General features: G+C 33.7%; 1 protein-coding gene across 1 annotated transcript; it reads right to left on the bottom strand.

Moving 5' to 3' along the window:
- Window positions 1-624: 624 nt before the first annotated feature.
- Window positions 625-8,304, bottom strand: LOC135958387 (ADP-ribosylation factor-like protein 15). Its single transcript, XM_065509291.1, has 4 exons — window positions 8,288-8,304; window positions 3,080-3,305; window positions 985-1,353; window positions 625-924 (listed from the first exon to the last, which is right to left on the bottom strand). The coding sequence occupies exons 1-4, from the start codon at window positions 8,302-8,304 to the stop codon at window positions 625-627; spliced, it is 912 nt and encodes a 303-aa protein (XP_065365363.1).
- Window positions 8,305-12,471: the final 4,167 nt, after the last annotated feature.

A 12,471-nucleotide genomic window follows, 5' to 3' on the forward strand; every position in this document is an offset into this window, starting at 1 on the left:
GTTAATGCATTTTAATAATTTGAATACAGGATTTTAAATATATTTTTGAATTCAGCTTAATGAGTATAAGCAAAAACGTTTTGGTTTACTAAACGATTTAAATTTTAGAAGACATTATACAAAGATATTTTTTATGCTACGAAATTTTTGTTTGTCTTTTAAATCTTTAAAATTTGCAGAAACAAATGAAACCATACAAATTTATGTATGACAAGGACTCAAAGCTTTTGCTGTATTTCACAAATCTAGCGTCAATAAATTGCGATAATATAAATTTTAATGTCCCATTTTCTATTCAAATGCTTTCAAAAGTTGTACCTATATAAATCACCGTGTATAACAGTAAGTAAAATCAATAGTTGTCCTTATGTTAAAAAGTCCTGTCAAACTAGCACAGATACAAACCATCACAGTAAATGTTAAATTGCTGTTATTAACATACGATATATGCCAACTGTTAATATGGTATTGCCATATTCACTTTCTAACATAATCTTGACAAAATGTAACTAACCATTTATATTAAAGTATGCATTAAGAATGTTGTTAAAGTTTTCATTAAATATTTTTTATCTTTTTTCTTAATACTCAACAAAAAATTTTTATTTTTCTATTTCTGCAATCTTATACAATTGTATGTTCTTCATCACTACGTAATTTTACTTCACCGTTTGGCACTTTGTTAGAAGAATTGTTTGTTACATTAAAGGAAGTAGAATCTTTAAACATGACTGCTGTAGGTTGTAGCGTGGAAATGCAGCAAATCTTGGGAGGAGCCGTTCGTGGCCTAATTAGACTGCGTCTTAAACGTTTGCGTGATAAACGCCACAGCTTGTGACGACTGGAGGACTTGGGAAATCGTTCGTATTTTTTAAAATCTAATTTACCCTCAGCCACCAGTTTATTGCGCTGCTGTTCCCAATTCTATAAAGAAAAAAAATATATCAAAATCTTGTGTATATTTTATTTTTATATTAAACCAACCTGCATATTTTTATCACAGTTTAAACGCATTTGTATGACATTGTAATTATTTAAAATATATGAAACCAGCCACTGTATGCCAGACTTTACGTTTGTGTTCATATTTTCTTCATTTTGCTCTGTTCGCGGATCATAGCAACACAATTTTATACTGCTGCCATAGGAAACTGCCATATTTTGTATGTGAAATGCATTTTCAATGTCATACAATTGTATACTTTCGTCGGCTAAATCTGCTTTGGTGGCAACCAATAAAATAGGTTTAGCCATTATGTAGGGATTCTTCAATACAGTGTGTAGTAGTTTAAATGATTTCTTTAAATCGTCATATTTCGAGGACAAATCGAAACAATAAATGACGGCCATTGTCTGTAGTATGAAAGAGGATTTAAAAACAATGGAAATATTAGGATAACACTTCAACAAGGATTTTAGGGTTGAAAGTACAGCTAGATGTATAATAGTTAGGGAGGCAGGGTTGAATTACAATAATAAAAAACAATTTGTGTTTTTCTAATGAAACTATATAATAGTTAAAGAGTTGTATGTTAGTAGCACCGATATATAGCGACTATAAAATATCTTACAATGATTTTTTTGATCGGGTAATTAAATTTTGTTGAAATCGATCCATTATTTCACCGCCAAATATCCGCATTTTTTTGTTTTATATAAAAACAAGTACTTATATTCGGCGCTTTACAAAGTATTTTTTTTAAATTTAAAAAAACAAAATTTGGGGGCCAAATTTTGAATGCGTGCAAGGTCAAATCATATTTCGATATTTCCCATTTTCAATACCAAATAAACCTTATCAACAGAGAGTATTTGTGGAAAATTTCAGCCGACTAGCTCCCATCGTGTTTTCAACAGAGAGACAGACGGACGAACATAGCTAGGTCGTCTCAGAATCTTATGAGGACCCATAATATATATAATTTTGTGGGTCTGGGATAAATATTTCGGTGTATTGAAAACGGAATGACAATTTCAATATACCTCTACGGATCTTCCCACAGTGCCAGTTTTGTGTACCAGATCTGTCCACTGTGCAGATTGTATCACACCCACAACCTTCATACGAGACAGAATTTGCCAACCACTTTGATATTAATTTATTAAAGTAGACTGACATAAATCGGTCAATCCATTTTCTTTTCGGCACTCGGACATAATTCGTGTACCGATAATACATTTTACCAGCGACTTCGGTCGACTGTTCAATACATAGACTTCGGTCGTCTGTTCAGTACAGGGGCTTCGGCCGACTGTTCAATACATAGACTTCGGTCGTCTGTTCAGTGCAGGCGCTTTTGTCGATTGTTCCGGACAGAGGCTTCGGCCAACTGTTTAATACAGAGACTTAGTTCAACTGTTCAAGACAAAGACTTCGACCAACTGTTCAAGACAGAGGCTTCGACCAACTTCTCAATGCAGAGACTTCGGTCTTCTGTTCAGAATAGCGGCTTCGATAGACTGTTCAGTGCAGGGGCTTCAGTAGACTGTTCAAGATAGAGGCTTCCGCTAACTTTTTAATACAGAGACTTCGGTCAACTGTTCAAGACAGAGGTTTCGACCTTCTGTTCAATACAGAGACTTCGATCGTCTGTTCAGTGCAGGAGCTTCGGTAGACTATTCAAGACAGATAGTTCGGCCAACTGTTCAAGACAGAGACTTCGGCCAAATGTTCAAGACAGAGACTTCGATCTTCTGTTCATAACAGGGGCTTCGGACGACTGTTCAAGACAGACGCTTCGACCAAGTGTTCAAAGCAGAGACTTCGATCGTATGCTCAGTCCAGAGGATTCCGTCGACTTCGGCCAACTTACCAAGAAAGGTGGGCTTTTTCCCATTTAAAGTTTCAGAATAAGTTAAGATTTCTTATGGTTTTGAAAAATTATAGTTTGGTGCAATGACACTAATTTAATCTCGAATGTTCAGATATTAGTAAATTATTAGTTTTTAGTTCAAATTTCACCAAATTGTCCAAACTTACTACAGAATATTCCAAGTGTTTGCCAGGTATATTTCACCTTAATCGGCCAAAATATTAAAACAATTTTAAAACTACAAAATTTGTATACATTCAACTTACTCCCACATAATAATGATGCCATATCCTCTGCATATCATCACTGCCGCCAACTTCCGTTAGCGAACACAATGTTTCCATTAGCTTGAAACTATAATTATGTACGCCATTTGTTGAATCATAGTCTAGACGCTGTGCTTTCGACAAATAATGAGCAATTTCGGTTTTTCCACTGCCACTCAAACCCAGTAACAAAAATTTTAATTTTTTATCTGGTACAATGCCAACACTGAAATGAAAAACAAAAGAATCATTTATTATTTAGATACAAAATTTTCATTTCGGCACTGGCAGTGAAATGAACAATTATTTATAGTTTGTCATAAAGCTTTCGAGTACTTATTCATATATACTTTCCAATTAACAATTTTACCTATTTTGTGGTTTTCTATTACAATATTTGCAAAGGCAACAACAGCAGCAGCAGCAAGAACGTAAAGAGTATTTACACAAAGTTAAACCCATTTAGTTCATTAATTGTCATTACAATCATTTTCACTGTTAATTAAATATCTCGATGAAATAATGAATTTTATTTTATACACTCATATGTATTTCTATATGTGGTTTTTAGTTGAATATTCTGTGTTTCAGTGACTTGTTAGTTTTCCACGAAAAGAGGATTTTCGAATGAAATTTAGTTTGTTTATTGTTAAACTTGTTGTTTGTATGTAATATGAATATATTACACATGTTAGTTTTAAGTTGGTGGTTGTTTAGTTAGTATTAGTTTTCGGTTGCTTAGGAACCTATTTGAATAGTTGATTGAAACCCTTAAAAAAATTGTTTCTAAACAACAGAGTTGCATTTGTATGGTCTTATTTAAACAGTTACTGAAACAGTTTACCATGAAAATTCTCTTGGGCTGTTTGAGTTGTATAACAGACATGGCCAAAAATACAAGGTATATAATAACCTTTTATTAATTTTGGAAATACCATAGATACATACATAGTTCAATATTAGGGGATTAATTTGTGTATGAATTTTTTTGAATCGGTTTATTATGAAACATGATAACTTGAAATTTTTTTAAATTGTAGAATTTTAATCCATGAATCTGAAGTGAGATAATATGCATACAAGGGAAATTAGGTTTTTAGTTTTTGCAAAAAAAAATATTAAACTACACATTCAGTTATAACGGAGTCGTAATGTATATAAAATGATCCATCTTAAAATATATATCGCTACCTTAATATAGAAATGCCCTAACTAACATTTTCCTTACTTTAGAGGAGAAGGAAACAGCTTAATAAAACTTAAAGTTCTGTAGTTGCAATTTATTTTAACACAGACTTTTATGAAGGTCTTCAACCAATTTAATGTTGTGACATTTAATTTTATTTTATTAATGGTGTATTACGGAAAAAAACTAAATTTTGGGAAAAAATGAGTTAGGGCGTTTCTAGGTAACGATATGTAAAAAGGCAAAAATCAGTTGAACATTTTTTTTAAAAATTCTCCCAAACCTCTGTGGTTCTAAAAACAAATTTAGCTGGAAAAAATTATTTTGAGTCTGTTTTGTATAAGTGTAAACAGAAAAGTTTTTTCTTTGAAAATGTCGAATTTTGTTCCAAGAAGGCGTCATGACGCGTCATATGCCTGAAGTTTTACTTTATTTCTTTAATTTGAAAAAAGTGCCGCTGAAGCACAAGATTTTTTCATCGAAGGTTTGTTCGGTTGAGATGTGGTGATTTTGACACGGCTTGGGCGATATAGCCAAACAAGTTTAAAGAGCAAGATCTTTCCAAATCACAAGTTACATCCAATTGGGTACCATACGAATTGAAGCCAAGAAACTCTGGAAGACGATTTTGCATGTCCGAAATGAAGTTTGAACGCTATAAAAGAAAAACATTTTTTTCATTTCATTCTGTTAGGTTTCCAGGCAGTCGCAGAATGAAGACGGGAAATATGAGCAGATCAGTTGGGTCCAGGCAATAGGTCTCTTTGTGCTACCTGAAAGTAAAAAGATAGCAAAGAGGGACAGATAGAAATGAAAAGAGAAGAAGACAGTCAGGTGTTACGAAGAGTTAGAAAAGTGAGTATGAAGAAGAGACAAGAGGCGAATATTATTAAGCAATTAGTGGTTATTAGGTCTCTCTGTGAATATTCCCATGTCCGGCCTGATTAGTCAATTGATATTCCTGATTAAGACATTAATGCCTTAAGAGGACATTCAGATGTAACGAAGAGTTAGAAAAGTGACGGTCCAAAGAAGAGAGGAGAGGAAAATATTATTAAGCACCAGTCAATTAGCGGGAATTTTCATGGAGATTTCCGTTTCTGGCCTGATTAGCCCATTGCTATTCCTGATCAATGTATTAATGCACTCTAGTTTCATGTCCGAGAGCTCAGAAAGATTATTTAAGGAACAATGTCTCATAAACCTTAAGCGTAGATCTCCTAATGCCGGAACATGTCAAAGAAGATAAAAAATTGTCTCATTACCTTCTTCACTTTGACAACTTTTACAGAAGTCGTTATAGGGCAAGCCAAGTCTCCTCGTATGGTTGCCAAAAGTGCAGTAACAGTTTATAACCACCACTGCATCATTAAATTGTCCTGGTTATAGTGCATGTGAGTTCACAACTCATGGTAAAAGTTTATAATTTGTAGCCTGCATTTAGATAATGAAATCCCTCATAGGAAGTCTATGTCTCCGTCGGTCAACATGGCGCCTTTTTTCGCTAAATCATCAGCAACACAGTTGCCCGTAATATCTCCGTGTCCACGTAAACAGTAATATCTCACCATCCTGTTTAAGAATATCCGGCATTCCTGGACTAAAGTAGATATTGTGTATACACCTTTTAAAGATTATATTGCCGCCTGACTGTCAGTATATATACGAATATCCCTTAATGATATCTTGTTATAACTGAGCCAGTTAGCCGCCCTTTTAATGGCCGATATTTCAGCCTGAATAATGCAATGTACATTTTGAATTCTAAAAGATAGCCTAGTTTCGAATTCCTGAGTGTCCCCTCCCTTCCCTAGAACCGTCCGTATAGACTGAGAGACTTATTGTGTCCTGCAAAGGACCGCCCATTTCTTACTTGTTGTACGAAATTAGAACTGGAGTTCTTTGTCAGGAAGGGCTTAGAAATGCAGTAATATTATCCGGAAGATTCTGTATGTTTCCACTCACCAATCGCATTTAGCCTAAAGACCGAATGCCATTTTTTGGCCACTAGAACCACAGAGATCCAGTTCAATATAATAGAGAGATTTTGCTGCAGTCATTACGAGAGCTCCTGTTTGCAGGATTGCCATTCTTCTTAAAACTCTGTCTAATAGCATACACATTGAGCCTTTGTCTAGTACCTTCCACCAGACAAAGACTTCATAGAACAATATCGGCTTGGTAACCATATCAAATAGCTAGTTAACAAACTAGTGTCTAATATCCCACTGTGTATCATGGCATTCTTACAGACTTGCATTGCCGTTAAGGCTTTTGATGTCCTTGAAAGGGTATTGTTAGGTCAACACCATTTAATCGGAGAAGCTAGAAATGAGGAATGTTTTATTCCTATATGAAACATAATTCGGTTGAATTTTATGGGCACCAACATTTTTAAGAGATTTATGCTCGTTAAAGTTATATTTGGAAGTAAGTTCAATCCACAATTGACCATAGCGCGCATATAAAGCTATGGTCGTTTTCAACCAGTTTCTATACGCTTTTTCCTTGAACCGAAACAAAAATACATGTGCTAAATTCTACCGAAATATCTCTTCAACCTTTAGTTTGTCTACAAAGTTTACATAGACAGATAGCCAACCAGGACAGACATACGGACATCGTTAAATTGAATCACTACGGTGGTCAGTTTTTAAATAGTGTTCAATGATCCCACATTATCCCTTTCTCCCCACTTCTCCCAATAACCAAGATATTAGAGTTTTACTGATTTGTGGGTTTTCATACAAAAATTTGATTTTTAGTACCAGTAAAGATAAAAAATGTGCTTTTTTATATATCCTTTTGAAAGATTTTAATATTTTTCTTAGTTTAATTTGCCAAAAGATGAAATCATAAAAATGCCAACGGACAATTAGCGTTCAAATAAATAAAACAGAAATCTCAGGGTGTAATTACATTTAGATGTTACAAAAATATTTTGATGTGAAAGTATTGCATTCAACGCATCATTATAATTTTCATAAAGCATTATTTTTATTATTCATAAATGGAAGCACTACTGTATGTAGAAAAGTAGTAATGGATGTAGAAAGATTTGGTAAAACTTTCCAGTAGGCTTATCAAAAATAAAATTTAAATTAAAATAGTGCACCTCCTATTCTTCACCAACTGTTCTTTATTTGCAATTTAAATTCTCTCATAGTTCTTTCACATTCATTCATAAATTCTACAAAAATTGCTGCAGCAAACTGAATATTTAAAAAAATGCTTGTATGACATGCAACAGCTGCATACGGTATTGTGGCAATATGAAATTATGAAAACAAGCAACAAAAAAAAAAACGTGCAACATATTAAAATAATAAACTGCAAATGAATGACAGAAATAACAGTATCTTAAAATACTATAAATGACAATCAGTGTTGATCTTGGCAAACGAACATCTGAAAAAATACTAAGAAACAAAAATCTGAAATATCCACACTCAGGCAAAGCAAGAGACAAGTATGAAATGTAGTGAAAGAACTCTGAAATATAAAAATATAAAAATCTGTTGCTTTTAATGAGTTTGTATGCAGTTTAGCAGTTTATAAAATTAAAATGTTTTTGTTAAGTGCTTAAAAAGATACGAGTACATGAAAGACTCAGGAATTATTAAACACACATCCCTCTTGCAGTGTGATTTTGCATTAGTTTTATAAATTTGTTGGTAAATTCTATATATAATGGATTGTATATATATTTTTTTTAACTCTTTTATTTATTTATTGAATCTGCCTATATCATTAGGCCTAACAATAAGTGATTAAATCTCATAAATAAAATTAAAACTTATTGCTCTCTAAAGAGAGCATTGCTTGATGTATGGACCTCATCTTAGCGGGGTGGTAGATCTCCTCTACAAAGCCTTGATCTGGTTTGGCTCTGTGCGAGAAGCCGAGCAAGCGGATTTGGGTGGGATTGCAGTTTCAGTATATATTTATCGCGGACTTTCTTAAACTCATCCTTCACTTGTGGCACTTCCAAGTACCTGTGGATGTTTTAATTTCTTATGTACCATGGTGCACCCGTCATGGTCCTAAGAATTTTCGACTGGGCCCTCTGTATAAGCACAATACTGGAATTATTGGCCGTTCCCCACAATTGGATTCCATATGTCCAAATTGGTTTTAAAATTATGTTATACAGGGTGACTTTGTAGTCCAGGCTTAACTTTGATTGGTCACTTATTAACCAGTGAAGGCTAGATGCTTTTAACTTCATGCGAAGTCTCTTGGTTTCTATATGACGGCGCCAAGTAAGTCTTCTATCTAAGTGAATACCAAGGTATGTAACATAATCGGACTGAGGTACATTAACATTGTTAAGTGTGACAGGTGGACAGCATCCCCTCCTCAGTGTGAACGTAACATGTTTGCTTTTTAACTCATTTACACGTATTCTCCATTTGTTTAACCATGTTTCCACACATCTTAAGTAGCCATCTAGTGTACTAGATTCTATATATGGGGTTTCATGCGAGCTAATAATTACGATGTCATCAGCAAATGTAGAAATAGTCAATTCATCGCTCGTAGGCAAATCAGAGGTGTAAATCAAATAGAGGGTAGGTCCAAGAACACTTCCTTGTGGTACTCCTGCTAAAATCCTATATTCTCTTGTCACATAATGATTGTACTTAACTGTAAATATACGGCCCGATAGATAAGATTCCAATAATTTATGAGTAGATGGTGGCAGCAAACATTTTATTTTATATACCAGGCCTTTGTGCCATACTTTATCGAAGCTTGAGCGACATCCAAAAATATAGCTGAACAATATTTCTTTAATTCAAAGGATTTTCTTATCTCTCCGGTTATACGATTAACTTGTTCGATTGTTCCGTGGCGTTCCCGGAAACCAAATTGATGAACTGGGATAATATTTTTCTCATTTAAAAATGGTATGATTTCCTTTTGGAACACTTTTTCGAACAGTTTCAATAAGCAAGGAAGCAAGCTTATTGGAGGATGGTACGGTCAAGTCCTAACCTGGCTTTGGTATCATTATTATCTGAGAAGTTTTCCAATTTGTCGGGAAAACTTCATGTTTAAAGATCGCATTAAATATTGTAGACAGCACAATTATTGCCACACTCGGTAGGTTTTTAATCATAGTAGGTGTAACAGAATCATTTCCAGGCGATTTTTTTAATATTATATTATCCTTGATTACTTCGTTAATGTCTTCTGGGCTTATATCTAATATGCCGTCATTAGATAATGTTGACACAGGTGGCTCTCCAAGTTCAAAAACAGTTGTTGGCGAGTTAGGTTGAAAGACTGTACTTAAGTGATCGGCAAATATTTTAGTCATTTCCTCCGTGCTGCGAGCCCAGGTACCATCAGCTTTCCTTAAAGGGCTTTGCCCCTCTACCGGTGGCTTGATATTTTTCGTTGCTTTCCAAATGGAAAAATTTGTGTGTTTGGTATTTGTCAAACTTTGAATGTAATTTCTATTTCTGCGATCCTCCTCTAATTGAAGGGCTTTTTTCAGGTTTTTACTAGCAGCAGACAGCCTCTGCTTTGCAGCAGGTGATCTATTTTGTTACCATTCTCTTCTGAGTTTTCTCTTTTCTAAAAGAAGTCGTTCAATATCTGAGTTGGAAATGTGCATATCAGTTTTAGGAAATATTCGACTCTTTGAATGATTTAGAGCCGATACAATTAATGACGTAAAGTCATTGACACTTTTATCTACATCTTCCTCACACTGAATACAAAGATCTGTGTGGATATGACTATATCCACATAGTTTTTATATTTAAGCAAATTTGTTTTAAAGTAATATGTTTCAGTATGAAATATTGAAATGTTAGTCCTCTCGTAATAACACACTATAATCGGGGAATGATCAGAAGATAAATCATATGACATTTCTGTAGATATTGAATTTCGATTAATATTTTTTGTTATGTCAAAGTCTATGAGATCAGGATTTTTTTTTAGGATCAGCAGGCCAGTATGTTGGTTGTCCAGGGGTCACAATATCCAGGCCATTCTTGCGATCAACTAATGCTTTATATATATGTATACCTCTGGGATTCATTAGTCGAGAGCCCCAGTAAGTGTGTTTGGCATTATAGTCGCCACATGCCAGAAAGCGACCTCCTAGCGTGCTAAAGAATTCTTCAAACTTCTCCTTGGTCATTGAAAAGCGTGGTGGGCAATAGATCGCGCTTATATTTAAATCTCCAGCAAAGCTTTCCAGATGAATGGATGTTGCCTGCATATAGTCTTTTGAGAATTCATCTAGGGGATAATGTTTTAAACGATTTCTAATTAAAATACCAGTGCCACCATGTGCCTTACCATCTGGATGATTTGTACAGTAGAATGTATAACCCAAAATATAAAAGTTATACCTATTGGTAAGATAAGTTTCCGAAACCAATAGCACGTCGATGTTTTTATTCTGCATGAAGTGGGATACCTCTGATTTGTGTTTGTTAAGAGAATTTGTATCATTTGGTTCTGCGCTCTTAAAAGCTCTTGTATTGTGTTTTGCATGGATGACATAAAGTTTGTCATATTTTGATTAAGAGAGGTAATATTCTGGGTAAGCGCGTGCATAAGTGCTTCCAACCCTCCCATATTTTGTATATGATATCAAAAACAAATTGACCTTGGGTCTGTTGGTTTCGATCATATTCGGTGGACACATACTTAAATCACACAGCACGACTGGTACGAAGGGATCTGCTTTTGGACCTAGGTGAGCTATGCTTCAGACGGTTGCCAATTAAATACTGGCGATTTTTGAGAGCTTTTCTAATTTAATGCGTTTTTCAGTTTTTATAGTAAAGTAAGACTTTGCATGTCTAAGAAGGGGCTATAGTAATTAGCTTATAATTTTATTCATTACTCCTCACTTTTATACTACTTTAGGTATGTTTATTGTATTTTCCCCTTGTTTTGTCATCATACATAATTATTTATTTGTATCTCACCTACAGGTTGGTGGCATCTAGTTTTACTTGTTGTTTGGTAATTATGATCACTTGCATAGATAAATTATACTTAAAAAAGAAAATTACTACGAAATAAACGTTACCACCACCTTGATGTGTTGCCAGCGATAACAGATTTTTTTTATATATTTTTACTATGAAAGTTGCACTTTTATAGGTGCTTAATGTTACACTTTATCAGTAGCTGAAGTGCCTACATAATAAATTCACATTTTAACTCGATTTAACCGGTTTTACTAACAATTTGTTGAGATACATATCTGCTTTTGGTATTGCGATTAATATCGTATAAAATTACAGCAAGCCTAAAGAAGATCAGTGTAATAGAAGTAGTCGTTGATGATGGGGGGAATGTTTTTACATGAAATTGAAGCTCATTATGAATGTAGTACAAATAATTATAGGCAGTTTAGAAAATATGTCTAAAGTTAAGACGAACAACTTTAAAACTGGAGGTAGTGGAAAAAACTAGGTTGTAAATAATATAAAAAATATCAGTTGATCTTATTATAAATTTTTTAAAGGGTTTTAGTTTTATATCAAAACGAGTTAAAGGCATTAATCTACTATTGCTTTTATTACCTTAACAGTTTATAATTTTGACATTAATAATTAATGACTTTTTTCTTTGGTAAAATTCTATATACTTGACCATTATAAAATTTACCAGCTTATTAAATACTTTTCATTAAATATCTTCTATATTACCTCTTAAATATAAATGTTTGCAAAAGTTTGTTTAAATATTTACCAATTTTAATTACCAGCTTAGAAAATCTACAATTGCCTTATTTTTAAAACTCATAATTTCTTCTTAATTGTTTCTCTAAAAAATATCAAAAACCAACAAAATCCAACAAACAAGAACTGCTGCAATCCAAAAATCATGTACACACACTTGTTTGGCATTAAGCCAGAAATTCTTCAAACACATTTTACGTGCAAAGTACGTGTGGCATGACAATATTGCCTTCTAACTAAAATGAAAGAAAAGAAAAAAACTTTAAACTGAGCAAAAAATAAAACTCAAAACTATAAAATAAATAAGAACTACAAAATGGAAAAAAAAAGTTTGTTGGAAAACTAAATTGACAGGATTTTCCGGTTAATGCCAAATGAAATTATGTTCACATGGTTTGCAAAATAATAGCACAACTGTATTATAAATTAACCCATGACGGGAGAGGTGGTAAAGTGGAATATATACACGTGGGTAGAAGTTGACCAAA

This window comes from Calliphora vicina, chromosome 4 (genome assembly GCF_958450345.1).
Source record: "Calliphora vicina chromosome 4, idCalVici1.1, whole genome shotgun sequence".
NCBI classification, from domain to species: Eukaryota; Metazoa; Arthropoda; class Insecta; order Diptera; family Calliphoridae; genus Calliphora; species Calliphora vicina.

Excerpts from the sequence above, each read along its gene's own strand:
- LOC135958387 (XM_065509291.1), bottom strand. Across the intron at positions 1,354-3,079 it reads GGCATCATTATTATGTGGGA|ACAATGGCCGTCATTTATTG; the intron begins GTAAGTTGAATG and ends TTCATACTACAG. Across the intron at positions 925-984 it reads ACTGTGATAAAAATATGCAG|AATTGGGAACAGCAGCGCAA; the intron begins GTTGGTTTAATA and ends TTTTCTTTATAG.